General features: G+C 36.3%; 2 protein-coding genes across 2 annotated transcripts in view; one reads left to right on the forward strand and one right to left on the reverse strand.

The window, feature by feature from the left end:
- On the forward strand, positions 1-21,666 carry TUBE1 (tubulin epsilon 1). The gene is made up of 12 exons (XM_040238471.1): positions 1-114; positions 210-283; positions 1,456-1,508; positions 4,496-4,553; positions 9,804-9,919; positions 11,009-11,130; positions 14,006-14,193; positions 14,421-14,596; positions 15,368-15,508; positions 19,601-19,741; positions 20,362-20,536; positions 20,892-21,666. Exons 1-12 carry the CDS (start codon positions 90-92, stop codon positions 21,048-21,050), a joined length of 1,428 nt encoding a protein of 475 aa, XP_040094405.1. The 5' UTR covers positions 1-89; the 3' UTR covers positions 21,051-21,666.
- CCN6 (cellular communication network factor 6) overlaps positions 21,396-26,189 on the reverse strand; it is a 10,549-nt gene continuing 5,755 nt past the window's right edge. Inside the window, exons 3-4 of the mRNA XM_040239338.1 lie at positions 23,807-24,000; positions 21,396-22,735 (exon numbers count right to left, since the gene is read on the reverse strand). Coding sequence (XP_040095272.1) covers positions 22,454-22,735; positions 23,807-24,000 — 476 coding nt within the window. The 3' untranslated portion in view covers positions 21,396-22,453. The remainder of the gene's footprint in view (positions 22,736-23,806; positions 24,001-26,189) is intronic.

The following is a 26,189-nucleotide window of genomic DNA, read 5'->3' on the forward strand; positions in this document are numbered from 1 at the left end:
CGCCCGTTGGTGGGCGCGGAATACGGAGGCCGGCGCGGAATACGGAGGCCGGCGCGGGCTCGGGGGCGGTGGGCTGGCCGTGCCGAAGCATGACCCAGTCGGTGGTCGTACAGGGTAAGCCTCCTTGGAAGGATGGGGACCCAGTCGCCGCCGAGGCGAGTGGCCCTTTTTTCCGCCTAATGTCTGTTCTCTTTCATTCCTGGGCACAGTCGGCCAGTGCGGAAACCAGATCGGCTGCTGCTTCTGGGACCTGGCACTAAGGGAGCACGCCGCCGTCAACAAGGTACGGCTCTAAGCCCAACTCAAGGTACGGCTCTAAGCCCAACTCAAGGTACGGCTAAGCCCAACTCAAGGTACGGCTAAGCCCAACTCAAGGTACGGCTAGCCCCAACTCCCCACCCGCGCCCCAGGTCTGCCGCTGAGGCTCTTCCAGAGAATGAGCAGGAATCACTCTCTGTGAGCGCTTGTCTGGCCAACATTTTTATATGAGATCTTCTTGGTAGAGGGCAAACTGGTTTTTGTTTTTAAATTTTATTGAAGTACAGTTGATTTGGGGGCTTCCTTGGTGGCTCCGCGGTGAAGAATCCGCCTGCCAATGCAGGAGACGGAGATTTGATCCCTGGGTCAGGAAGATTACCTGGAGTAGGAAACGGCAACACACTCCAGTGTTGGTGGTGGTTCCCAGGTGGCGCTAGTGGTAGAGAACCCACCTGCCAATGCAGATGTAAGAGACCCTAGGAATCCCATGGACAGGGGAGCCTGGCGGGCGACAGTCCATGAGGTCGCAAAAGAGTGGGACGCGACTTAGCAACTAAAACAACGACAACATGGTTGATTTACAATGTTGTGGTTATTTCTTCTGCACAGCAAAGTGACTCAAACTTATGGACAAACGTTAAGGACAAATTTAAGTTGGCGTTAGACACACAACAGTCTTAAGGAACACCTGGCCAGAGACCTTAGTCGTAATTCTCAGAGTTGCATCTTTGTCAGGGTTCTTGTGAGGAGCAATGATATAGCATATGTGAAAGTAGTTGTTCAGTCGCTAAGTCATGTCCAAGTCTGACTTCATGGACTGCAGCAGGCCACTCTGCATTAATAGGTAACATGTGTGGTATTGTAATCCTTAATTTAACCAGTTAGCTTTTTAAATGATTGCCAAGAATCTAAGGAAAGCTTTCATTTGATGCACCTTTTCTGCAGTTCTGTGAAGTCATCATTCTTCATTACCGTCAGCTGAATTTAATCCAAAGGTCTCACTATATTTCCTCTTCTCTAGATTGGAAAAATGAATCTAAGCATTTTATGATTATTTGCTTTTTTTTATTGTAGCTGTATGCCAGTCTTTAAAGTATTGAGGGATAATTAAATTAATAATCCTTAAATTAAAAGGACTTAATTTGGAAAAGAGGCTAAATGTAATCAAACACCAATACATGTATTTTTTCTTTTTAGAAAGGGATTTACGATGAGGCAATAAGCAGCTTCTTTAGAAATGTGGATACCAGGTAAGATGGGGTTAAAATTTATCACATAGCATAATCATTATTTTTATGTCGGCAGTTTGGGATACAATTTTTCAAAGGATAATAACAGTTGATAGCTGTAAAGAAGTTGTCCATCTTTTTGTTTGTTTTTCTCATTATTGAAAGTATATTCTCTTGTCATTAATATTCTCATATCACTCAGCAGAGCAGGACTTCTTTTCCTTTCTATTCCTTTATATCAAGAAATAAAAAGAACCTTTAATGTCTGTTCTTTTACTTGACCTTGAAATAAAGTTTCACTAAAAGGAATGCTGAAAATTTCCCTGAGAGTATCTTGTTAATGCATTCAATAATGGCTAACTTTTGAAAGAAAACTGTACTGTTTACATTCCTGTGGTATTACTTGTGGTCAGCAGTATTTGCTCTACAAATAGAATGTGCTAGAAAGAAACAAAGCAGATGTTGTCAGATTAGTTTTGTTAATTTAATAAAGAGTATGTGTAAATATAGAGCTTCCCAGGTGGCTCAGTGGTAAAGAACTCGATGCAGGAGATGCTGGTTGTATTCCTGGGTCAGGAAGATTCCCTGGAAATGGCAACCTACTCCAGTATTCTTTTCTGGGAAATCCCATGGACAGAGGAGCCTGGTGGGCTACAGTCCATGGGATTGCAAAAGAGCTGGACACGACTTAGCAACTAAACAACACCACAAATATGTAAGTATATGTCTTTTACCTGAAAGAATAATATGATGTTCAGAGTATTTTTTCTAAGCTTTTAATGTTAAGTCATGAAGTTCATGCATTCTCAAAATGCTTAATAAAACTAAACCTGCTGGGCTTGAACTGAAAAATAAATGGTTTATATGAGTTTTAATCTAATAAGAATTTCAGTTCTACTTTGAATTAGTTGGTTGGATATCTGAGGCAGTTATCTCCCAGGGAAGGCTAGTTAGGCCCCACTTTTTGGTGAATTTCAGATTTTGATCCTCAGAGTTGCAAACTCAGAAGCTTCATTGACACCTTGAGAATGGGTCCAGTGCTCTCCAGTACAGTCAGAAAACTAAAATGGGAGATTAAAAAGCAGAAAGTCAATGTAGTCATGGACAACAGGAACTGTAACTCAAGACTAGATACTTATTATCTTTCACAGGCACATTCTGTTCTGTAAGAAATCTATCAGGAAATCTAAGTAAGAGAAGGTTGCTTAGTGACCATGCAATCAGACCAAATAAGTTAGATATATTACCTAACTTAACAATGACTGGCGTTATTTATCTTTATTAATATAGAGACATCTGTTATATAGAGTAGGTTTCCTCTTGTTTGTACACTGTAATATCTTCTCCCTTAAATACTATTAAGAGACTCAAATTTGCCTTTGCATTACTTCCTTGTAGGTAGTATTCTAACTAAATTCATACTCCCATTCCCTCTGTAATATTCCTTTTATTGTTACATAGTTGAGACTCAGCCTGGAAGCCATTCTCTCTTAATAAGGTGATTTTACATAACTATATTTTCATCTCCTTGGTTTGTTTTATAGTTTAACCTGAGAGCATTCTTATATATTTCCCTAGTATCAAGTTTGAAGAGAAGGCCTTGGCATCTTGCTCTTCTTTCCATGCGCTATGAATACATGCAGCATCTATTCCACAAAGTAGTACAAAAATTCTTCTTCAAGAACAGGAGCACATCTTTTTATATACCTTATCTATTTGAGGAAATTATCATACCTTTTTAATAGCATGATAGGAATTTACCTATACCAAGGGTTGGCAAGCCTTTCCTATAAAGGACCAGTGCTAAGTATTTTAGGTTTTGCAGACCATGAAGTCCACGTGCCACATCTCATTTAGTCTGCTCTGATAGCATGAATGCAGGTATGCTCCTGCTGCTAAGTCGCTTTAGTCGTGTCCAACTCTGTGCAACCCCATAGACAGCAGCTCACCAGGCTCCCCCATCCCTGGGATTCTCCAGGCAAGAACACTGGAGTGGGTTGCCATTTCCTTCTCCAATGCATGAAAGTGAAAAGTGAAAGTGAAGTCGCTCAGTCGTGTCCGACTCTTTGCGACCCCATGGACTGCAGCCTACCAGGCTCCACCATCCATGGGATTTTCCAGGCAAGAGTACTGGAGTGGGGTGCTATTGCCTTCTCCGGAATGCAGGTATAAATAGTACATAAACAAACGATGTGACTTTGTTCCAATAAAACTTGTTTTCACAAGTAGCTGGTCAGAGCTGGCCTAAGGATTATATTTTATCAACTCCTGACCTATGGCATCATCTATATTCTACGCAGCTTTCCTTTGTATATTCTGTCTTGTAAACTATACTATATTGACCTGTACACTGTGGTCACAGATTTAGTTACTTTGGTAACTTATCTTCAACATGAAATTCTAGCAACAGCCTTAGATACTCAACAGTATATAACTGGTAGTTAGTTGGTGTGTGTTTGGCTGCAACAGGAAGCCTCACTAATGATGGCTTAAACAGTAGATGTATCCAGTTATGTTACATTCAAATAAAACTGGGAATCGGATGATCTCTGGAGAAGTGCCCTAAAGACCAAGATACTGTCATATTGTTCCATGTGTTGGTTTTTTGACCTCGTGTATTTTTACTTGTAACTGTAAAATGACAGTCTCCACTGCCAGGAATCCCATCCATGTTCATGTTCAAGATAGGAAAAAGGACCAGCTGCATCTGGTCATTTTTATCAGAAAGCTTCCCAGAATAACTCCTTTTTATCTCACTACCCAGAACTAGATTTCATGGCCAGCCCAAACTGCAAACAAAGACAGGGAGATAAGTACCTCACTTTTTCAGCCTGATGGGAGATGGGTAAGAGGGATGGAGGTTAAGAATGGCCCCTTTGTTGCCTTTTGTGTCTGCCTCTCTTGGCATATAAGTAGCTTTACTCTACAAATGGAAGTTAACCTTATTATCTAATAACATTATTACCCATGGGCTATCTTATGACCTTTTCTCATGTTTTATCTTTCAGAGTGGTTGGTGATGGTGGCAGTATTTCCAAAGGGAAAATTTGTTCTTTAAAAGCACGTGTAAGTTGTATACACTTGGATTCTTATATTGCATGTGTTTTTAAAATAACTGTACTTCTGTAACTATCATTAGAATAAAATTTTACTTTAACTTCTCAACTTTTAAAAAAGTATTTGCTAAGCCACATTTAATATAAATATGATTAAGCAGACATTTGTGTCTCCATGAAACTTCAGGGGGAAAATTTTGTGCTTAAAGTAAAAATGCTGCATATTTAGGATTTTTTGTTTAAATATTTTCGGGGAAATATATGTCTAGATAAATAATAAAAGCCATCTTAACTCTAAGCCTAAAATACATTCTCAGTCCAGTTGCTCAGTCATGTCTGACTCTTTGCGACCCCTTGGACTGCAGCACACCAGGCTTCCCTGTCCATCACTGACTTCTGGAGCTTGCTCAAACTCATGTCCATCAAGCTGGTGATGCCATCCAACCATCTCATCCTCTTGTCATTCTCTTCTGCCTTCAGTCTTTCTCAGCAGCAGGATCTTTTCCAGTGAGTCACTTCTTCACATCAGGTGGCCAAAGTATTGGAGCTTCAGCTTCAGCATTCAATCCTTCAATGAATATTCAGGACTGATTTCCTTTACAATTGACTGGTTTGATCTTGCAGTCGAAGGGGCTTTCAAGAGTATTCTCCAGCACCACAGTTCAAAACCATCAATTCTTCAGCAATCAGCTTTCTTTATGGTCCAACTCTCACATCCATACATGACTACTGGAAAAACCACAGCTTTGACTAGATAGACTTTTGTTGGCAAAGTAATGTCTCTGTTTTTTAATATGCTGTCTAGGTTTGTCATAGCTTTTCTTCCAAGGGAGCAAGTGTCTTAAATCATGGCTGCATTCACCATCTGCAGTGATTGTGGAGCCCAAGAAAATAAAGCCTGTCACTGTTTCCATTTTTTCCCCATATATTTGCCATGAAGTGATGGGACCTGATGCCATGATCTTCATTTTTTGAATGCTGAGTTTTAAGCTAGCTTTTTAACTCTCCTCTTTCAACTTCATCAACAGGCTCTTCAGTTCCTCTTTGCTTTCTGTCGTAAGGGTGGTGTCATCTGCGTATCTGAGGTTACTGATATTTCTCCCGGCAATCTTGATTCCAGCTTGTGCTTCTGCCAGCCTGGCATTTTGCATGACGTACTCTGCATACAAATTAAATAAGCAGGGTGACGATACACACCCTTAACGTACCCCTTTCATGATTTGGAACCAGTCCATTGTTCCATGTCCAGTTCTAACTGTTGCTTCTTGACCTGCATACAGGTTTCTCAAGAGGCAGGTCAGATAGTCTGGTATTCCCATCTCTTTCAGAATTTTCCACAGTTTATTGTGATCCACACAGTCAAAGGCTTTGGCATAGTCAATAAAGCAGAAATAGATGTTTTTCTGGAACTCTTGCTTTTTCGATGATCCAGCAGATGTTGGCAATTTGATCCCTGGTTCCTCTGCCTTTTCTGAATCCAGCTTGGACATCTGAAAGTTCACGGTTCATGTACTGTTGAAGACTGGCTTGAAGAATTTTGAACATTACTTTGCTAGCATGTGAGATGAGTGCAGTTGTTCAGTAACTTGAACATTCTTTGGCATTGCCTTTCTTTGGGATTGGAATGAAAACTGACCTTTTCCAGTCCTGTGGCCACTGCTGAGTTTTCCAAATTTGCTGGCATATTGAGTGCAGCACTTTCACAGCATCATCTTTTAGGATTTGAAATAGCTTAGCTGGAATTCCATCACCTCCACTTGCTTTGTTCATAGTGATGTTTCCTAAGGCCCACTTGACTTCACATTCCAGGATGTCTGGCTCTGGCCCTAGATGAGTGATCACAACATTGTGGTTATCTGGGTAATTAGGATCTTTTCTGTACAGTTCTTCTGTGTATTCTTGCCACCTCTTCTTAATATATTCTGCTTCTGTTAGGTCCATACCATTTCTTCCCTTTATTGTGCCCATCTTTGCATGAAATGTTCCCTTGGTATCTCTAATTTTCTTGAAGAGATCTCTAGTTTTCCCCATTCTGTTGTTTTCCTCTGTTTCTTTGCACTGATTACTGAGGAAGGTTTTCTTATCTCTCCTTGCTTTTCTTTCGAACTTTGCATTCAGATGGATATATCTTTCATTTCTCCCTTGCCTTTTACTTCTCTTCTTTTCTCAGCTATTTGTAAGGCCTCCCCAGACAACCATTTTGTGTTTTTGCATTTCTTTTTCTTGGGGATGATTTTGATCACCGCCTTCTGTGCAGTGTTACAAACCTCCATCCATAGTTCATCAGGCAGTCTGTCTGTCAGATCTAATCCCTTGAATCTATTTGTCACTTCCACTGTATAATTGTAAGGGATTTTATTTAGGTCATACCTGAATGGTCTAGTGATTTTCCCTACTTTTCAGGTTAAGTCTGAAGTTTACAATAAGGAGTTCATGGTCTGAGCCACAGTCAGCTCCCAGTCTTGATTTTACTGTATAGAGCTTCTCCATCTTCGGCTGCAAAGAATATAATCAGTCTACTTTCAGTATTGACCATCTGGTGATGTCCATGTGTAGAGTCATCTCTTATATTTTGGAAGAGAGTGTTTACTATGACCACTGTGTTCTCTTCACAAAACTGTTAGCCTTTGCCCTGCTTCATTTTGTACTCCAAGGCCAAACTTGCCTGTTACTCCAAGTATATCTCTTGACTTCCTACTTTTGCTTTCCAGCCCCCTACATGACTTCCATCACCAGACACATCCACTACTGGGTGTTGTTTTCACTTTGGCTCAGCCTCTTCATTCTTTCTATAGCTGTTTCTCCACTCTTCTCCAGTAGTCTGTTGGGCACCTACCGACCTGCGGAGTTCATCTTTCAGTGTTGTATCTTTTTGCCTTTTCATACTCTTCATGGGGTTCTCAAGACAAGAATACTGAAGTGGTTGCCATTCCCTTTTCCAAAATACATTCTCATGGAGGTTAATTTTCATTTGAATATGGTGAAAAATTTCTTTTCATTATAGTTATTGCTCCCAATACAAAGCATGGATTCAGCCATATTGTAGTGAATACATACCATAACCATGTAAAAACTCCTGAACAAAAATACTTCTAGTCAATAGCTTGTGTTTAGTCTCAAGCTAATTCTAACAACACTTCTCTTCTATGATTGTGTCTCTGCAACAAACTGCTTTTTCCAACTGTTGATCAGTAATATTTGATTATGACAAAAATAAAGGTAGTTTAGATGCTATGGAAATAATTGGGATGATAAGGATCAGACCTGGAGGAGTGGCTAAAGAGTAGAGAACAGTAGTGTTGTGCTACCTGGGTACCATCTTGTATTTTAGGAGACCATGTGCTTGTTAGGATAATTGATTAACCTAATAAGAATAATTGATTAACATTTGGTATAGTTCATGCCTTAGGGAGTATGTTAGTCCCTGCCAGATCTTACTCAGAGATAAAGAAATGTTGACTTTTCCTAGTCCACTCCCAGTTTGAGCTCTATCCCACCACCATTCAGTTCACTTCAGTTCAGTTGCTCAGTCGTGTCCGACTCTTTGCGACCCCATGAATCGCAGCATGCCAGGCCTCCCTGTCCATCACCGTCTCCCGGAGTTCACTCAGACTCACGCCCATCGAGTCTGTGATGCCATCCAGCCATCTCATCCTCGGTCGTCCCCTTCTCCTCCTGCCCCCAATCCCTCCCAGCATCAGAGTCTTTTCCAATGAGTCAACTCTTCACATGAGGTGGCCAAAGTACTGGAGCTTCAGCTTTAGCATCATTCATTCCAAAGAAATCCCAGGGTTGATCTCCTTCAGAATGGACTGGTTGGATCTCCTTGCAGTCCAGGGGACTCTCAAGAGTCTTCTCCAACATCACAGTTCAAAAGCATCAATTCTTCGGCGCTCAGCCTTCTTCACAGTCCAACTCTAACATCCATACATGACCACTGGAAAAACCATAGCCTTGACTAGATGGACCTTAGTTGGGAAACACTGTTGGGAAAGGGTAAATCAGCATGTTTCTGTAGCCTTTGACATTTTCTTACAAAGTTTTCTTCCATTTCTCCTTAGTCATCTTGGTATCATGTGGCTACGATCACTGAAGAGTCTAAACTTTAAACAATAACTTGGTAGTTGGGTTCCTCCCCTGTGTCCAATATCTTAGGTTAACAGGCAAACACTCAGAATTTGGTAAATCCTGTATTACAATTAGGGAAGGCTGAAAGGCCTGATAGCTATCACCAGGTAGCTCTGAAATAAAATAGTAAACATCAAATCTTAGAAGCTATGACTCCAGACCTAGGCTGGCTAAGTGAGGAATCCAGAATAATTCCTTCCAATTGTCATTAACTTCCAAGGGAGAAACAGTGGTCTGATATGACAAAGGAAAGATCAAAAGAGTTATAGACTGTCAGGGTTTAGTGCTAAGTGACTATGAAAATGGTGATTCTCTCAAAACTGACTTCAGGAGGTTTTTATTTTCTTTTTAGTAATAGGTGTCGTCTCCCATATCAGTAAAGCTGTGGCATTTATGAGTTCGTGAGTTTTTATTGTGAATTACTGGCAGGGAGGGACACTGTCATCATCTTTGACATCTGTCCAGTACCTTGGCTTTGCACAAATAAGTAGTTTACTGATTTGAACTGGACAGTTTTCAGCTGTGATTTCATAAAGAGTAGCATGGTTGTACCTAGTGAGCAAATACATTAATGCACCCTACATTCATTTAGAATTTTTTCTGGTTAAAATTACCATCTAGACTTCTGAGACCTTGTTCTCAAGAAATTTATAGTCACATAGACACATAAATCAGACATGGCTGAGTGACTGTTACTATAGCTATCCTTATTTTCCCCTGGAGAAGGAAATGGCAACCCACTCCAGTATTCTGGCCAGGAAAATTTTATGGACAGAGGAGCCTGATGGGCTACAGTCCATGGGGTCACGAAGAGTCAGACACGACTAAGCAGCTAACACTAGGCATATGAATAAAAGAATTGTTAGAAAACCAGAGAGAATCATTCAATTCCCTTTTTTCCTTCTTATTCTTTGGGAAAAGGTTCAGAATCCATCTCTTCATTGGATTCCACTTTTGGAGCAGGGTGAAATTAATTTTTTAATTTTTGTAACAAATTCTATATAAAAGCATCAAAGATTTGATTGGGTTTAAATTATAAAAAGAACAATGCAACTATAAGCTCAAAAATTATTTTTATTTATAGAGTGACTAAAGAAAAATATGCTGATTACATTTTATTTCTCTTTCTCAGGCTGTTTTGATTGACATGGAGGAAGGGGTAGTAAATGAAATTCTTCAGGGACCATTGAGAGATGTGTTTGATAGTAAGCAGCTCATCACTGATATTTCTGGCTCAGGGAATAACTGGTGAGATTATGCCAAATGTAAAAATCAAATGTCATCTGAAAAACATGAGGAATCTTTGTTTCATTCTGTTAAATCCTCCTGACATGAAAGCAAGATGTAATTTGCCACGCCTCACACTAGGCCTTTCAGCCCATCATCTTTTCCTTCAAGATGATAGCATTTCACAATGCTTGGAGGCTATCTGCATCCTAGTTGTTTCTCTCTGTCTCTTTTGTTTTTAAAGAAAAAGATGAATCATGAAAAATTCATTTACTAAAATTTCTCCTTGTAATTTGATTCTTCGTAAATGCTAGGTAGTGACAAAAATTGCAAGTATTAACTATTCTCTTACCTATTACTATAGGTAATAGTAAAGACTCTATCAAAGTCTTCCTATCAATCAGATTTAATAGAAAATGATGATACAAACCAGACCAGTGTCCCAGCATATATAACTTATTCTGTAACTTTTGAGTTACAGCTGACCACATGTTGTGTGGAAGTCATTCTTACATTTCAGTTCACCATAATAATACTTGCAAATCTGGGCAACCAAAAAGGTTTGCAGAGGCTCATGAATATTAATACTAGATGAAATGTGTGGCATTTCATCTAGTCCTAACATAATGTGACCAATGTTTTTCTCATATTTTAAGCCTAAGGTCCATTTAGAATTTTTTATTTTTCATGTCTTTCTAGTTGACCACAATCTGCTTTTTAATACATAACATACACCATACATAGTCAGAGATTAAGTGAAGATGAGGAAAAAAATCTATGTAACTAAAACCCATTTTGTTGTATTTATACCTTAAGGGAAGATAAACTTTAAAAACTGTAGTTTAATATCCATTGATAGTGAACTATCTTACCAGGTTATTTATGGATTATATTTTTAAATATATATATGTATGTGTATATGTTTATTTGCTCAATTTTCTACCAAGTGTCTTTGAGATTATATAATATGATTTATTGATATTAAACAGGAATAGAATTTACTTAAAACAGTAAAAATACCTTTTTAAGTTTATAGTCTTTTAAGTCAGAAATAAAATCTTGACATAGTAAATGCAATATATTTTTTTTAATCTGTATTCTTTTTTCCAGGGCTGTGGGTCACAAAGTGTTTGGCAGTCTTTATCAGGAAAAGATTTTAGAGAAACTCAGAAAGTCAGCAGAGCACTGTGATTGTTTGCAGTGTTTTTTTATAATACATTCCATGGGAGGAGGTAAAATTATTTAGTCATCTATCTATTACAGTGTGAAAATGCAAGTGGGTATTCATTTTGTCAACATAAGTCTTATTTTCAGGCCTTTACTTTAAAAAGATAGAACTATTAAGAATTAAGAGTGTGTTTATGAGTGCATGTACATAACACCTTTTTATCTTAAATTTTTGTCAAATTGTGTCACTCTGACCATTTTTTACAAACTTAAAAGGATTTGAAGAGCCAATAGAACTGAATCTGAAAAAACTTTTCTTCTATCTTTAGTGGAAGGTAGATTTCACTATAAGCTTTTTGAGAATGCTGCCTTTCTAAGAGTTTTCTTATGTGATTTTGCATCCTAAGTAGAGCTAAGTATTTGTGCATATTCATAGATGTGCTTGCAGAAGAATATCAGTACCCTTTCTTTAATCATCTTCAGCCCTTTCTTGTGTTCAATAAGAGAAATAAGTAAAAGAAATCCTCTTAGCTCCTTTAAATCATTCCTTTCATGGTAATTAACCACCGTAACCTAGAATAAATGATCTGCAATGCTTTCTTTCCCAGGGAAGCCTGTACCTTGCAAGTGAAGTATTTTGCTCCTCTGTTCCATGAAGTAGAAACTGATCATAATTTGCTAATTTCAAAAGAGAATTAGCCTATTTTAAAAGAAAAATTTGCCACACTTTTTTCCTCCAAGCTGAGATTAAGATTTTTATATTCAGCAGGTTGTGTACAATTGACTTTCATTTTTATTCACTATGATAGTATTTGAAAATTAAAATTGCAGTATAACCATGCCTTTAGAAGGCCAGTATAATAATTAAATTAAGAAACTAGCTTTCTTTGTACTGACATAATTAACCTGCAGATTTTGAGTAAGTTTTCCAAAAAAATACCAGTTTGATTTATAGTTCTTTATGGTACCTTTCTACATCCCTTTATTACTCAGAATCTCAGTAGATTGCACTTTATTCATAGTTCACTGAAAATGGCAAATATACTTGAAACAATATTGAAGATTAAAAATGAAGTCTTTTCCCACATCTAATCCCTAATCTCTCTCCTCACAGATAATCAAGTTTGCAAGTGTCTCTCCTTCCAGATATTTTCTGTGCACATTTTGTGTGTGTTTACATAAACAGGATCATGCAATCCATATTACTCTACCATATTTTCACCTTAAATTGTTTCTGAAAATTTTTCAATATCAGCCCTGTCCGATTGTGTAAATATGTAATAATTTTTGAAGTCAGTTCCTCATTAATGGATGTCAAATTGTTCATGGTTTTTAGTTACGACATAAAAATCCCCAGCGAACATTTGATATCTGCATCTTTGTTCGTTGTGTAAGCTATTGTTTACACAATAGCTGTAAGCAATATTCCTCGATAGGAAAGTGGAACCAAAGTTTGTTGGTACATTTTAAGTGTTGATTGATACTCTTAAATTATCTTGCCACAATACTGTGCTAGTCTGTATTATTAGCAGCAATTTATAAGAGTTTATTTCCCCACACTGTCACCAACACTGTGTATTATGAGACATTAATATATTCAAAATTATATTGTGTTAATTTGCATGTTTAATTCGATGAAAGGTTGAGCATCTTTACATCTGTTTGCAATTTGGTTTATTTTATTATTTGGTTTATTTTATTGTAATAGTTATAATTATTACAATTTCTATCCTTAGCTCATTTTTCCATTGCATTATTCATGTTTTTTACTGTTGATTTGTAACTCTCTTTATTAAAGAAATTTAGTCCTCCATCATATGTTTTGAAGATTTTTTTCTTAGTTTGCTTTTTTTTCCATATATATGGAGGGAGGAATTTTATTTTTAATGGAATCAAAACTGTCTTTTTCTATAATGGCTTTGGTTTTTTATAATGCTTAGAAAGTCCTTATTAAGGATTAACCCAGAAAAATCTCTTTCTAACCCAAAAGATCTCCGTCACTTTCATCTAATATTTTTAACATCATAACCTTTTAATATTTATTCACATGGGGTTAGAGCATTGGCTTTTAAACTTTTCTTTCATCAGAATAGCAGGAAGTACATTTTATATCACAGCCTAGCACACACACACAAACATGCACCAACTAAACCAGATTATTTACCCACACTGTATGTGACTTACTATATTTCTTTTGTTCATTTAGGAAAAGAGAATACTAGTCATGGTCTTATAAAGTAGGTTTATAACCCACTAACGGTTCACAAGCCATACTTTGAAAACCACCAGGATAAAGGATTCCAGTTTTCTCTCTTTAAGTTTTAAGTTCTTAAAAATATCTGAATTTGTGTAAATAGTACTCTGTGTGTCAGAAAGTTACCTGAATGGAATTCTTAGGGTTTCTGCTTTTAGACAGATAGTAAAAAAAGTTTCCTGTTTTAAAATTATGTAAATTATAGTTGGTCATGCTTAGCTTTAAACCGTTTTAACTCAGTGTTTTAAGTTGCTTCATGTCATGATACCATTCACCATTAAGATTATGTAGGTACTACACTAAAGATGTCAGGAAAGTTTGGTTTTTTTAAGTTGCTTAACATCGAGTGTAGACTGAATACTGTCTTAGGTGAATTTTTTATTCTTCGATCAGTTCTCCTGGCATCATATAGATACAATTTAAATGTAAAAAAGTGTGAAGTGTAGAAAGGTCTCTTATCATAGCCAGACCCAGAGATTGAATTCATGACTTTAAGTCTCACTACCTATATTGTCTTCATTTCTTTATCTGAAATTAATTAGTTAATATATATATAATCACAGGTATGAATTGAAAATTGTCTTTAATAAATATTTTTACCAAAAATACCCCACAGAAATCCAGGTTCTTTACAATTACATTCTGAACCATTTATGCTGTTTTCTTTTTGAAATCTTAATCCTCAGGAACAGGATCTGGACTTGGCACATTTCTTTTAAAGGTGCTCGAGGATGAATTCCCAGAAGTATACAGATTCGTGACTTCAATTTATCCTTCTGGTGAGGATGATGTCATAACCTCACCTTACAATAGCATCTTGGCAATGAAGGAACTTAATGAGCATGCAGACTGTGTTTTGCCCATTGACAACCAAGTAAGAAATGGCATTGTGATTTATGGACATATTATGTATACATTCAGTCTTGTGTCATGCTTATGTGTTTATGTGAAACAATCTCCACTTTTCAGCCTTTCCATCTAAGAGAAAAAATAAGTTTAAATTGATTTTTGTGTTTTTTTTTTTTTTGTCTTCCTGGAAGAATTGTCATCTATGTCTTCCCTTCTTAATTAGCTTCTTTCCCAATATTTTTCCCTTAAAAGTCTTTATTTGACATCATTAGCAAAATTGACCTCATGGTGAATTCTGGAAAGTTGGGTGCAGCTATAAAGCCAAAGAGTCTGGTTACTTCAAGTACTGGAGTTTTTAAAAAGCGGCAGGAGAAACCTTTTGATGCAATGAACAACATTGTGGCAAATTTGCTGCTCAATTTAACAAGGTAATTCTACTCACGGTGTACCTAAGGGCAGTTTAAAAACTTCACTGTGCTTTTGATGATGTTTTGCAGTGGCATTTTTTAGTCTAAGTTGTAGAAACTTTTTAAATTTTTTATTAAAAAAATGTTAATTTGTCTAGTATTTTCAGATCTGTGAATGATAGATCAGAATTTTATTTTCACTGACTCCAGAGCAGCATTTTCCCCAAGTACATTCCATGAAATATTAATAGGTGTTAAATGATAATAGGTTTTGTGGGAGATATACTTGAGAAACACTTTGGTTAGACAAAAGCAAACTTTTTTTCTTTTCCTTTCTGTAAATTAACCTTTTAAACCAGCTGATATATAACTTTATTAGCTGGTCCAAAATATTTCTTTGACTTTGATCTAAAAGATTACTTTGGCATTATTCCAAATTATAGCACATATAAGCAAACCCTGGGGGAATTTATTAATAGTAAGATTTATAGAATTAACTATTGAACTATATGTATTTGATTCAATCTGAAGTCTGTCTTAGAAGTAAAAATTTTATGTATATAATTAACACTGTGGTCATGTGTCTGGTTATACTTTAGATAATCCAGAAATAAGAATTGCTGTAGATGTTGTGTTATATTTTAATTATCTTTGTGTTCATGATACTAAATTTCACTAATACAGAAAAAGCATATATTCTCTACTGAAGTACAGTGTACAAAAGTAAGAAAGTGCCTGCTGACTAAATCAAGCTACATTAATATTTTTCATGTTTTAATGTTAATTTTTTAGCTCTGCCAGGTTTGAAGGATCCCTTAATATGGACCTGAATGAAATCAGCATGAATTTAGTTCCTTTTCCTCAACTGCATTATCTTGTTTCAAGCCTAACACCTCTGTATACACTGGCAGATGTTAACATTCCTCCTCGAAGGTAAGATGTAGTAACTGTATTTCAATTACTTGAGGATTCAGATTACCTTAAAAACAACCACGTTTTTAAGAGATAAGTGTATAATAAACTCTAGTTGTTTCTACATATCATCTTCTTTGTGAGAAGTATATAAAATAGTTGATGACAGCCTTTTTCTATTCAGTGAATGCTGCTTCAGAAGTCAGTTTAAAATAAAAAATAAAAATTTTAAAAATAGAAGTCTTTAAAAATCACAATAAGTTGTTTGAAATTCAGTAATAACTGAATTTTACAGATATAATTTTTACTGAAAAAGATTTAACAGCTTTGAAGTCTGACATACAAGTATGAATGCTAACTCTGTCACTTACTCATTACAGGACCTTGGGCAGGAGATGAACTTTTAGTTTTCTCATCTTTAAAAATGAGAGTCAAAGTGCCTACCTCATATGTGTTTTGGGTATATTAAATAAGAGTATCTTTTAAAGCTCTTACCACAGTCTAGCACCATAGAAGGCTTACAGATATTGCTCTATTCAGTTCAGTTCAGTCACTCAGTTGTGTCTGACTCTTTGCGATCCCATGGACTTCAGCACGCCAGGCCTCCCTGTCCATCACCAACTCCCAGAGTTGACTCAAACTCATGTCCATTGAGTCAGTGATGCCATCCAACCATCTCATCCTCTGTCGTCCCCTTCTCCTCCTGCCTTCAATCTTTGCCAGCATCAGGGTCTTTTCAAGAGTCAGTTCTTTGCATCAGGTGGCCAAAGGATTGGAGTTTCAGCTTCAGCATCAGTCCCTCCAATGAATATTCAGGACTGATTCCCTTTAGAATGGACTGGTTGGATCTCCTTGCAGTCCAAGGGACTCTCAAGAGTCTTCTCCAACACCACAGTTCAAAAGCATCAATTCTTCGACACTCACCTTTCTTTATAGTCCAACTCTCACATCCATACATGACTACTGGAAAAACCATAGCATTGAATGTATGGACCTTTGTTGGCAAAGTAATGTCTCTGCCTTTTATGCTGTCTAAAGTCTCTCAGTTTCCATTGTTTCCCCATCTATTTGCCATGAAGTGATGGGACCAGATCCCATGATCTTAGTTTTCTGAATGTTGAGTTTTAAGCCAACTTTTTCACTCTCCTCTTTCACTTTCATCAAAAGGCTCTTTATTTCCTCTTCGCTTTCTGCCATAAGGGTGGTTTTACCTGCACATCTGAGGTTATTGATATTTCTCCCAGCAATCTTGATTCCAGCTTGTGCTTTATCCAGTCCAGCATTTCTCATGATGTAGTCTGCATATAAGTTAAATAAGCAGGGTGACAATATACAGCCTTGACGTACTCCTTTCCCGATTTTCTCTGTTGTTATATATCATCTCCAGAATACCTTGTTTTATAATTTAAGCATAAAGTGAAGAGAAGTGACGTCGCTCAGTCGTGCCCAACTCTTTGCGACCCCGTGGACTGTAGTTTACAAGGCTCCTCTGTCCATGGAATTTTCCAGGCAAGAGTACTGGAGTGGGTTGCCATTTCCTTCTCCAGGGGATCTTCCTGACCCAGGGATCGAACCCAGGTCTCCCACATTGCGGGCAGATGCTTTACCCTCTGAGCCACCAGGGAAGCCCAATTTAAGCATAAAAGTTATATCAATTTACTTAACAAAAAATGTATTCTTACAGTGATGATGAACTTGATAAGGTCACACTGACATTCACAGTTGGCTGAAGAAAAAGGTCTTGTCAGACTCTGTTAGAGGAAAATTGGAATTCCCTGGCAGTCCAGTAGTTAGGGCTCCAAGCTTCCACTGCAGACAGCCTGGGTCCCATCCCTATTGGGAGAACTAAGATCCCTCATGCCTCACTGCCAGCCCTCCCCCAAAAAAAAACCTTTTAGAGGAAAGTTTGTAAATAATGAAATGAAAACTAGATTACAGATCTTTTTTTAAGAGTTTAAATTTTGTCAAGCTAATTCTATATTGTGGAACATCACAGTGATACTGATTAAATTTTATTTGAGCAAATAGCCAACTATGCCAACTAGTAGGCAGAGTCTCTTTTTCTGTGTGAGATGCTAATGAGCTTAAGCAACTTGCACAATTTGTTTTATTGAACATGGGAGTCAACCGTAAATGTTTGCTTTTATTATCAGCCCAGCATATTAAAAATGAGTATACTGGTGAAAGATACACCTTCACTGTGGACATAGAATGTAAAGTGGTGCAAACTATTTATTGTACAGCAGTGATTATCCAGACATTCAAAGTTAATCCTTAAAAGCTAAAGACATGTAATTTCTAATTAAGTTCAGCATAATCCTCCTTGGTATATTTTGATAAAAATACCATGTCAACATTTAAAATGTTTATTTATATAAGTATAAGTTGTTAAAGGTTTGTTTTTAATTAAAACATGTTAGGAAAATCTGTAAAGAACTTTAAAAATGTTAGACTCTTAAGAAACTAATCACAATGCTCTTTCTAGCTTTGTGTTCTCCTTTTTGCCTCTGCTATACTAGAGGTATTTCGAAGGCCACCATATCTACATACAAACATATTTATCCTTAAGCAAATAATAAATTGTTTTAAAATTATACTGTTAAAAGGCATAGTTTTAAAACTTTAATGTATTAGTAGTCTCAAACAACTAAGAATGATTTTTGGTTGTGCTTTGTATTAATAAATGTCATCTAGTCCATTTTTATCAATGAAAATAGAAAAACACATATTGGAATGTGTTTGCTGCTGCTACTGCTAAGTCGCTTCAGTCGTGTCCGACTCTGTGCAACCCCAGAGACAGCAGCCCACCAGGCTCTACCGTCCCTGGGATTCTCCAGGCAAGAACACTGGAGTGGATTTCCATTTCCTTCTCCAGTGCGTGAAAGTGAAAAGTGAAAGTGAAGTCACTCAGTCGTGTCCAACTCTTAGTGAACCCATGGACTGCAGCCTGCCAGGCTCCTCCGTCCATGAGATTTTCCAGGCAAGAGTACTGGAGTGGGTTGCCATTGTGGAATGTGTATATGCTCCTTTAAATTCCTTATTTCTAATGTAAATATAAATATGCCAAGAACTTTAAATAGCTCCTTGCTAATTGTTAAGTTTTTTGACAAATGGTAAATCAAGAATGAGTTTGCCTGCTTATTGTATAGTGGTTCTTAACCTTTTCTGGATTAAAATGTCCAAAAGCACATACCAAAATTTTGACCACAGTAGAGGAATCGTAAGTCCCCCAAAGCTCACCATCCACTAAGAGAGTCCTCTATCCTTCTTAATATAGAAGAACGAGGATAGAATATAGGCTCCACTAGAGTAGGGAATTTTTGTTGTTGTTCACTGCTGGGTCTCTTACACCTAGAATGGTGCTTGGCATTTAGTAAACATCTACTGAATGAAATCGCAGCATAGTGCAATTTCTGTGGCTCTTCGTAGACAGTCTGCAGAATCAACACACAGAGTTCTGGCTAGAGTTATCAAAGGAACTTAATCATACTTGTATGGAGTTAAATGGGATTTCAGAATCAGACTGGGGCCATATTAAAGGCCTAGGAGCCTGTATTATTATATAAACTTCATCAGTCACTTTTATCTTCCTCTCTTTAAAGAATAAAAGAAGTTAAAAGACTTCATTCACTTAAAAGTATCCATTTTCAGGAATAATAGTAGAAAGTTGTGTCTCTTTTAGAGAACTTAGTATTGTCCTTTGATAATTTCCTAATTATTCCAAACTAATTTGTGATATATTTTATAGACAGTAGTCTAATAGGTTTTTAGTTTTGATAGTTCTGATATTATGAAGTAGATAAACATATTGAACTAAGTAATAATGACATAAGTTTTAGACATTAGTACCACATAGTTAACTGATGATTTAGTCAACATTTTGTAGCTTTCTGAAATCACCAGTATATTGCAGAAGCTCTATCACCCCCCTCAAAATTGCTTGATTTCCTCTCTTAATATTTACCCAGATTGCTTTGAGAAAATGATAGCAGAGATTCAGAATATAATTGTGTGTGGTTTATTTACCTATAGATGACTGTCTTTTCATCTTATAGTTACAGATAGAAGAATGATGTAATATTTGTATAAACAGTGACTCTTCCATTGTTCTAGGCTGGATCAGATGTTTTCAGATGCCTTTAGTAAAGATCACCAGCTAATTCGAGCTGACCCCAGACATAGTCTCTACCTCGCCTGTGCCCTCATGGTTAGAGGAAATGTACAGATTTCTGATCTTCGCAGAAACATTGAAAGGTTCGATTTTATACTTCTCAAGATAATGTGTTATGTGCACTGTTTGCAACGGTGGAGCATGTAGTTAAGTAGCATTGTGAACTTCAATTGAAGTGTGACCTTGAGCAAGCTACTTAGCCATTCTGAGCCTTATTTTTCCTCAAATTTAGAAAATAATTGTACAAAGTTGTTAATTATGTTATGCACATTAAATGATGAGATGTTATCTTCTATAAATGTTCAGAAATTTTAACTATTGTGTTTATTACCACCACCACTACTACACTGCTTCTTAGTTTCTTTTACTATTTATTGACAGTCTGTTTTTTAGGGAAGTTGCTTTATTGAATTTCAAAGCAAGGAAAATTATAATACCTTTATTTCTTTTCATCCCCAGATTTCTAATGTTAAAGAATATGTTTCTAGCTTCTTGAATCACCATTACAGCCAATTTAACATCCTTAGTTCACTGTCAGACTATACCTTGATACTGCTGGTATTAAAAATTAGATAACCTACATTATAATCTAAGCACTTAGAATGGTACCATTAGTAACGTCCTAGTTTAACTAATGTGGGTGGCCATAATATGGCAGACATTTTAGCACTTTAATTCTTACCTTTGAGTTTTTGCATCTCAGATTAAAACCTTCTCTACAGTTTGTCTCCTGGAATCAAGAAGGCTGGAAGACCAGCTTGTGTTCAGTACCTCCCGTGGGCCATTCCCATTCATTATTAGCATTAGCAAACAACACGTGCGTGAAGCCTACCTTCGTAGAACTGAAAGAGAGATTCATAAGGCTCTACAAGAAAAAGGTAACCATCAGTACACCTTTCAACTATGTGTTTATTTTGGCTGTTTACAGTCCATGGAGTCACAAAGAGTCATACACGACTGAGCAACTAAGCGCACGCAAAGGGTATTAACAAGAATTACACTAATATAAATCAGGCGTGATCCTGTTTGCTATATCAGTGTATTGATTATAACTGAAGAGGAAAGGCTTACTCACATTCTACATGAGAAATCTCATGGGTTTATAGGATTTGGGTTCTCATTTCTCTTGTAAAGCTGAGTGAACTATCATTTTAATAAGAATATTTTACATTATAGGATAGTTGTCTGTATTAAATTCCTAAAACTGGTCAGCATTGGTTTTTTTATTTATAGGCTCATCTTCATCACTATCTACAAATTGAAGGGATGGAGGAAAGCTGTTTCTCAGAAGCCGTGTCATCTTTATCAGCACTTATACAGGAATATAACCAACTGGATGCCACAAAAAGCATGCCTGTGGAAGATGTACCTAGACTAAACGTAGCTATGTGAAAAAGAAACCCAAAGATAAAACTTTTTTTTTTAATTTCACATTTTTTACCCCCTTCCCTTTCTGTTTCAGAATTTTTGTGATTCAGAAAGCCTAATGTGTTTTTCATATTGGGAAAACTGTCTTTAGAACGGTTTCCATTTAATTACAATTTGTTGATGATACCATTGTGTGAAATTAGCCAAGTACTAGTGCCTTAACGTCAAACATTTGTCTTCCCAAAAAGTCTTATTTTCTAAAATTGAGAACAGAGCTCAACATTTTACTTTATTTATCGTCTCATATTTAGTCATTTATACAGAGATAATCATGTCTGCAATAAAATCTTGTACAGATATTTTTATATTTATTTATAACTTGTTTTCATAGTCTGTTTAAATTCTGACTCTTTAAATACAGGAGTAGAACATAATATAAATATTTCTTTTGTAACAGCCACTAACTTCAGGAATAGATTTTATTACAATTTAAGGAGGTTTTATTTCTTCTTTGGGTAACCACTTGTTTGCACTCATAAGAATCACAGTTTACAATTAACTTGTATTAAGTTATTATAAAATGTTTTTTTAATCAAACCAGTTGATTTTGTAATAATAAATGTTCACCTTTTAAAACTGTTCCTTGTTATCAGTTTTGATTGTCACTATTTATATAGCAAACAGAATATTACCAAGCTTGATACTTTCTTTGAAACTTTGCAGTAAATGTAATAGTCTAGTGAAAGTGTTCCAATTACTATAAATCTCCGGTTTTAGTCTTCAGCATTAATTTATTATATATTTCAAATTCACTGATGGACTTACCATTTAAGGAAGTAATTGAGAAAAATTATTTTCAAGCCAAAAAAAATCTTGTGTGCTTTCTTTAATGTTATTTTAATTTATTTCCTTTTCAAAGTAAGTATACTGCTCTTGGTTTTTACCTTGGAAATCAAATTTTTTACAGTTTGGTATAAAAATTTAGATAACTGTCAACAGTGGTCAAAGAAGTTCCATTTTTTTCTTCCAAAAGAAATCTTAATTGATATTCAGGATAGGGCAATGGAAATAATAAATATATTTACAACTTAATCTTACTCCTGTTTAAGATTTAATCTAGAAATCTTATAGGATAAAATGGTCTCTTGTAAATTGTATAATTTTTCATTTCATGGACTATGTAGACAGAACCAACTATTACATAATTATATATTTTAAGAGCTCAATTTTAAGGTTTTTCATATTTTACATATATTTTTAGGAGAACCTTTTTTAAGCTTCTAATGCCTTAAATACAGTTATCTGAGAACATCCAGGCATTCTTACTGTTTTAAACTAATAAGGCAAATTTGCCACCCTCTTAAAACCATTTTAAATTTTGATGTAATAACATGATTAACCTTAACTTTTCCTCCTTGTGCTTCATTTTATAGAATCTTGAGCTCAGAAAATATATCCCCTGGATCTCTGCAGTTTCTCTGACACACACAAGATGTAATCCATAGCATCTGCCATTTAAATGACCCTTCATTTGGGCAGTCAAATTGAATGGTAATCATTTTAGACTTATTAGGCACACAGCATCTCTTATCCAAGCATATTCCACAGAAAGTGGGTCTATAACTCTGAGTGCTTAAGCATCCAGAAAAGACAAATTTTTCAGCTTTGACAGGTTGGAAAGTAGGTTGGCACGTTTTTCCTTTGGGAATCTGAAAAGATATATAACATTAAGTAGTCAGTCTTTAAACTTGATTATAATAGTTCAGAAAAGTGATAGTTCATAGAATATAGACTATTATACATACACACAGAAAATAGTTGCATTTAGGGCATTAATAGTTGCATTTTATTAATATTTATTAATATTAATAGGGCATTAATAGTTGCATTCAGTCATGTCCAGCCCTTTTCGACCTTTAAAATCCTCTTCCACAAGAGGACTTTGAAAGTCCTCCCTGTGCATCCTCCATCCACTCCCCAATGTGTTTTTCTTGTCCACCTTTCACTTAGTTCCACAATAAATGAAAATCTTTGTTTTATTTAATGTCCAGGGCCAAGACTTAGAGAATTAGCTAACACAGTTTAAGTAAATGGATAAATGAATAAACATCTTAATCCCTTTGAAACTGTCAACTTTCTGATGGGGAATAACTTGGGAATAAGACTGGTTTTGTAGCATTTCTAAAAATTAGTCTCGAGACAGTCATCTTGCTTAGTTCCAGAAATAGGACCAGCTCTAGTTATACCAAGCAACCTTAGAGTGTGTATTATGACACTACAGTCCTTTGGGAAGCAGTAACTAAGCAAAGCATTCTGGAAATGGTGTGGTTCCCTCTCCAAGCTGGTGATATGTAACTTAAGATCAGAACTGCTCTGCTGTTCATATGTTTGTTTTCCTAATTACAGGGTAGCAACCAAAATCTTTTATTGATGGTTCTGATTCCACTACATATAATTAATACAGGAAAAAGAATCTGAAAAAGATCTTCTCCTAAACAGTATACATGGTGGGGTACCCACAACAAATCTGACTGATTGAGACCCGACTATTACGTTGTTAGAATATTCTAGAATCCACAGGTTAACATTTTCTCTCTGCTCAATGAAAATTTTTCCCACAAAGTGCAGCTAGTTAATATTTGCTTTCCTTCAAGATAGTTTGACTCTAAGAGTTTCATGAAGTGGTTTTATTAACAAACACCTCCAGAACACACACACACACATACACTTTTCAGGAGTCTCAATATTGAATTATAATGAAAAATATAATTCACCTTTACCTTTGCTGTCTTTGAGATGTCACTGTCACAAGGCTGAATGTAACACAGTCTTTTCTCTTTTCTCATTTCACAGTCGGTGTTCTCATTGGTCACCCTGTTAGATATTCCCATCCCACATGTTCTGGAGCAAGGTGTCCACTTTGTTGCTTGCACAAGACATTTTCTTTTCCAAATCAGTGGGAGATTCCTATATGCTAGAGTAGAGGAAGGGGAGTACATGTACTTAAATATGTATGTACTCATGCAGATAATTTTTAATCCTGATTTTTAAGCTAATAGTTTACAGATGTGAACTTTATATAATGTAACTCTGAATAAAATAAGCTTATGGTCTAATTATTCTATTTTCCCTACTCCCCAAATTACCTTTTGACCAAATATTATAGTCCAGTAGCTTAGGAATAAAAATGCATTATCTTTGAGAAACTGGGTAAAATGCCCATTTGCCTGTTTCTGCTTAGCCCACCCACTGAGTACTCAACAAGCGTTTGCTTTGATGGACAGCCATCTTTTCTCCGGTTCTTGGCTTATGCTTGATGTTATTTTCAACAGATGTTGAAACAGACATGAGTAGGATTAGGGAATTCAGGATATTAATCAGACAATGTGGTCTTACTATTAAATTTCATGGTTATATTAAAATTTAAAATACAAAAGTTAAATCTGAGAATTCAGCCATCAATGAGACCAGTTATTTTTTTCACCACTTAAAAATCTAGTCCTTTAGAAGATTCTCTACACTAAATAATCATATACTAAGTCATGAAAAATGTGCCATCTATTTTATTCAGTTTAGTTGTTAACATTCCCTGTGGTATCGGGCCTAACCCTTCCATTGTCTAGACATTTCATGCCACTTCAAAATGAATGGAAAGCATTTCCTTCAGGTTAATATTACATCCTAAAGTGGGTGCTTCAGAAGTAAGGTAGAGATTTGAGTCTGCAATTGAACACAGCAAAATTCTGGCTACACTACTTTAAAATGTCAATTTAAAAAGGACTGCTCCCCATGCTTTCTTGATAGGAAACATCAGTCACTTGGAAGTATGTGCTATCTTCAAATACAATGATACTTTGATACTGTTGTCAGTTTTATTACAGTAGGATCTTGCAACTGCACACAGAACTGAGGGAGAGGAAGCAGAAAAATGGAGATACCTGGAAGGCAGGCAGCAGTTTAAAGACATCAGGGCAGGAAGCAGGGTAAAAGCTTGGCGCATCTGCAATAAATAAAGGTAGTTTAGATTGTCATGTTACCAGTAATCCCCCTCAGAGTTAAGCCAAGAGCTGCAGTTCAGGAAATTTGCTTAGCATTCATTTAAGGGCAAGAAAACTGGAAGAAATTGTAAAAGTTTAGTGTCGAATGAGCAGTGAGTAAAGCATAGAGGCATTAAGTCATTGCATGCTTCCTGCTGTCCAAGTAAAAGCTAGATTCCAACCATGGACTCTGGAATTAACTAAGTTACTAGACAAATACATCTTAAAGTATGTGTGTGTCCTTGTGCTTCATTTTAAAAGCCAAACTTGTCTGGGCCCATAAGTACAGTTTTTAAAGGTAAGCAAGAGATATTACACTGAACGTATACTTCCTCTGAAACAAATCTAGGTCTGTATATTAATAAACAGCACTTGAGAGAGTCTAATTTTTTGTAGCAAAGTATTAACCACTAAGAATGACCATCTGACGTGTCCTCCGCCAGGATCCAAGTGAATCCACTGAAGCCACTCTAACTTAACAAATGAGACCAACTTGACTTTGATCCAAAGCCCTTTACTTGGGGACAACTGCTGTTCTAAGTTGGTCTCATCAGGGAGGTTCACACATGGGTCCTAAGAACTTAAGTCACGCAGATTCAATGCAGAAAATCAACTGATCTTGTCCATTTGGAAAAAAAAATTTTTTGGCTTATAATTTTAAAAAGTTTTAGAGCATTAGTAGTATCAGGCTGTTAGCTGAAAAGCCACATATGGTAAATGCCAATTTGCCATAGCCTGTTAAATTTTTTTGAATTAACAGTCATAATTGGAATCCCAGAGAATGTTCCCCCTTCAAGGATTAGGTTTTAAAGATCTAAAACTTATTTCTCTGATTATGGCTGCTTTTATTAACTATTCCCATAACACAAGTGCATTTAGGAGTCTTTAGCATATATAAATACTCCATATTTCCATGGCACCTTTCAGTTACTAAGCTTTAAATTTCAAGAAAAAGCCAGTCTTGATTTCTGTATGAAAACACGGATGTGAATAATAACAGGCATGAGTATTACCCCCTTTTGAGTCCTTCACCTGTGCTTCAGCTGCTGGCAATTTTGAACACCCTGTCCCCCCAAAAACCCCAGCACCTAAATAAGGTGCTAACTCAGAGCGGACCAAATACAAG

Source organism: Oryx dammah, unplaced genomic scaffold (assembly GCF_014754425.2).
Source record: "Oryx dammah isolate SB20612 unplaced genomic scaffold, SCBI_Odam_1.1 HiC_scaffold_4, whole genome shotgun sequence".
Taxonomy (NCBI): domain Eukaryota; kingdom Metazoa; phylum Chordata; class Mammalia; order Artiodactyla; family Bovidae; genus Oryx; species Oryx dammah.

What these genes read in the sequence shown, in the direction of transcription:
- TUBE1 (XM_040238471.1), top strand. Translation starts at nt 90, where the DNA reads ATGACCCAGTCGGTGGTCGTACAGG. An exon ending in AATACATTCCATGGGAGGAG is followed by an intron (nt 11,131 to 14,005) that starts GTAAAATTATTT and finishes CTTAATCCTCAG; the next exon opens with GAACAGGATCTGGACTTGGC. An exon ending in GTTAACATTCCTCCTCGAAG is followed by an intron (nt 15,509 to 19,600) that starts GTAAGATGTAGT and finishes CCATTGTTCTAG; the next exon opens with GCTGGATCAGATGTTTTCAG.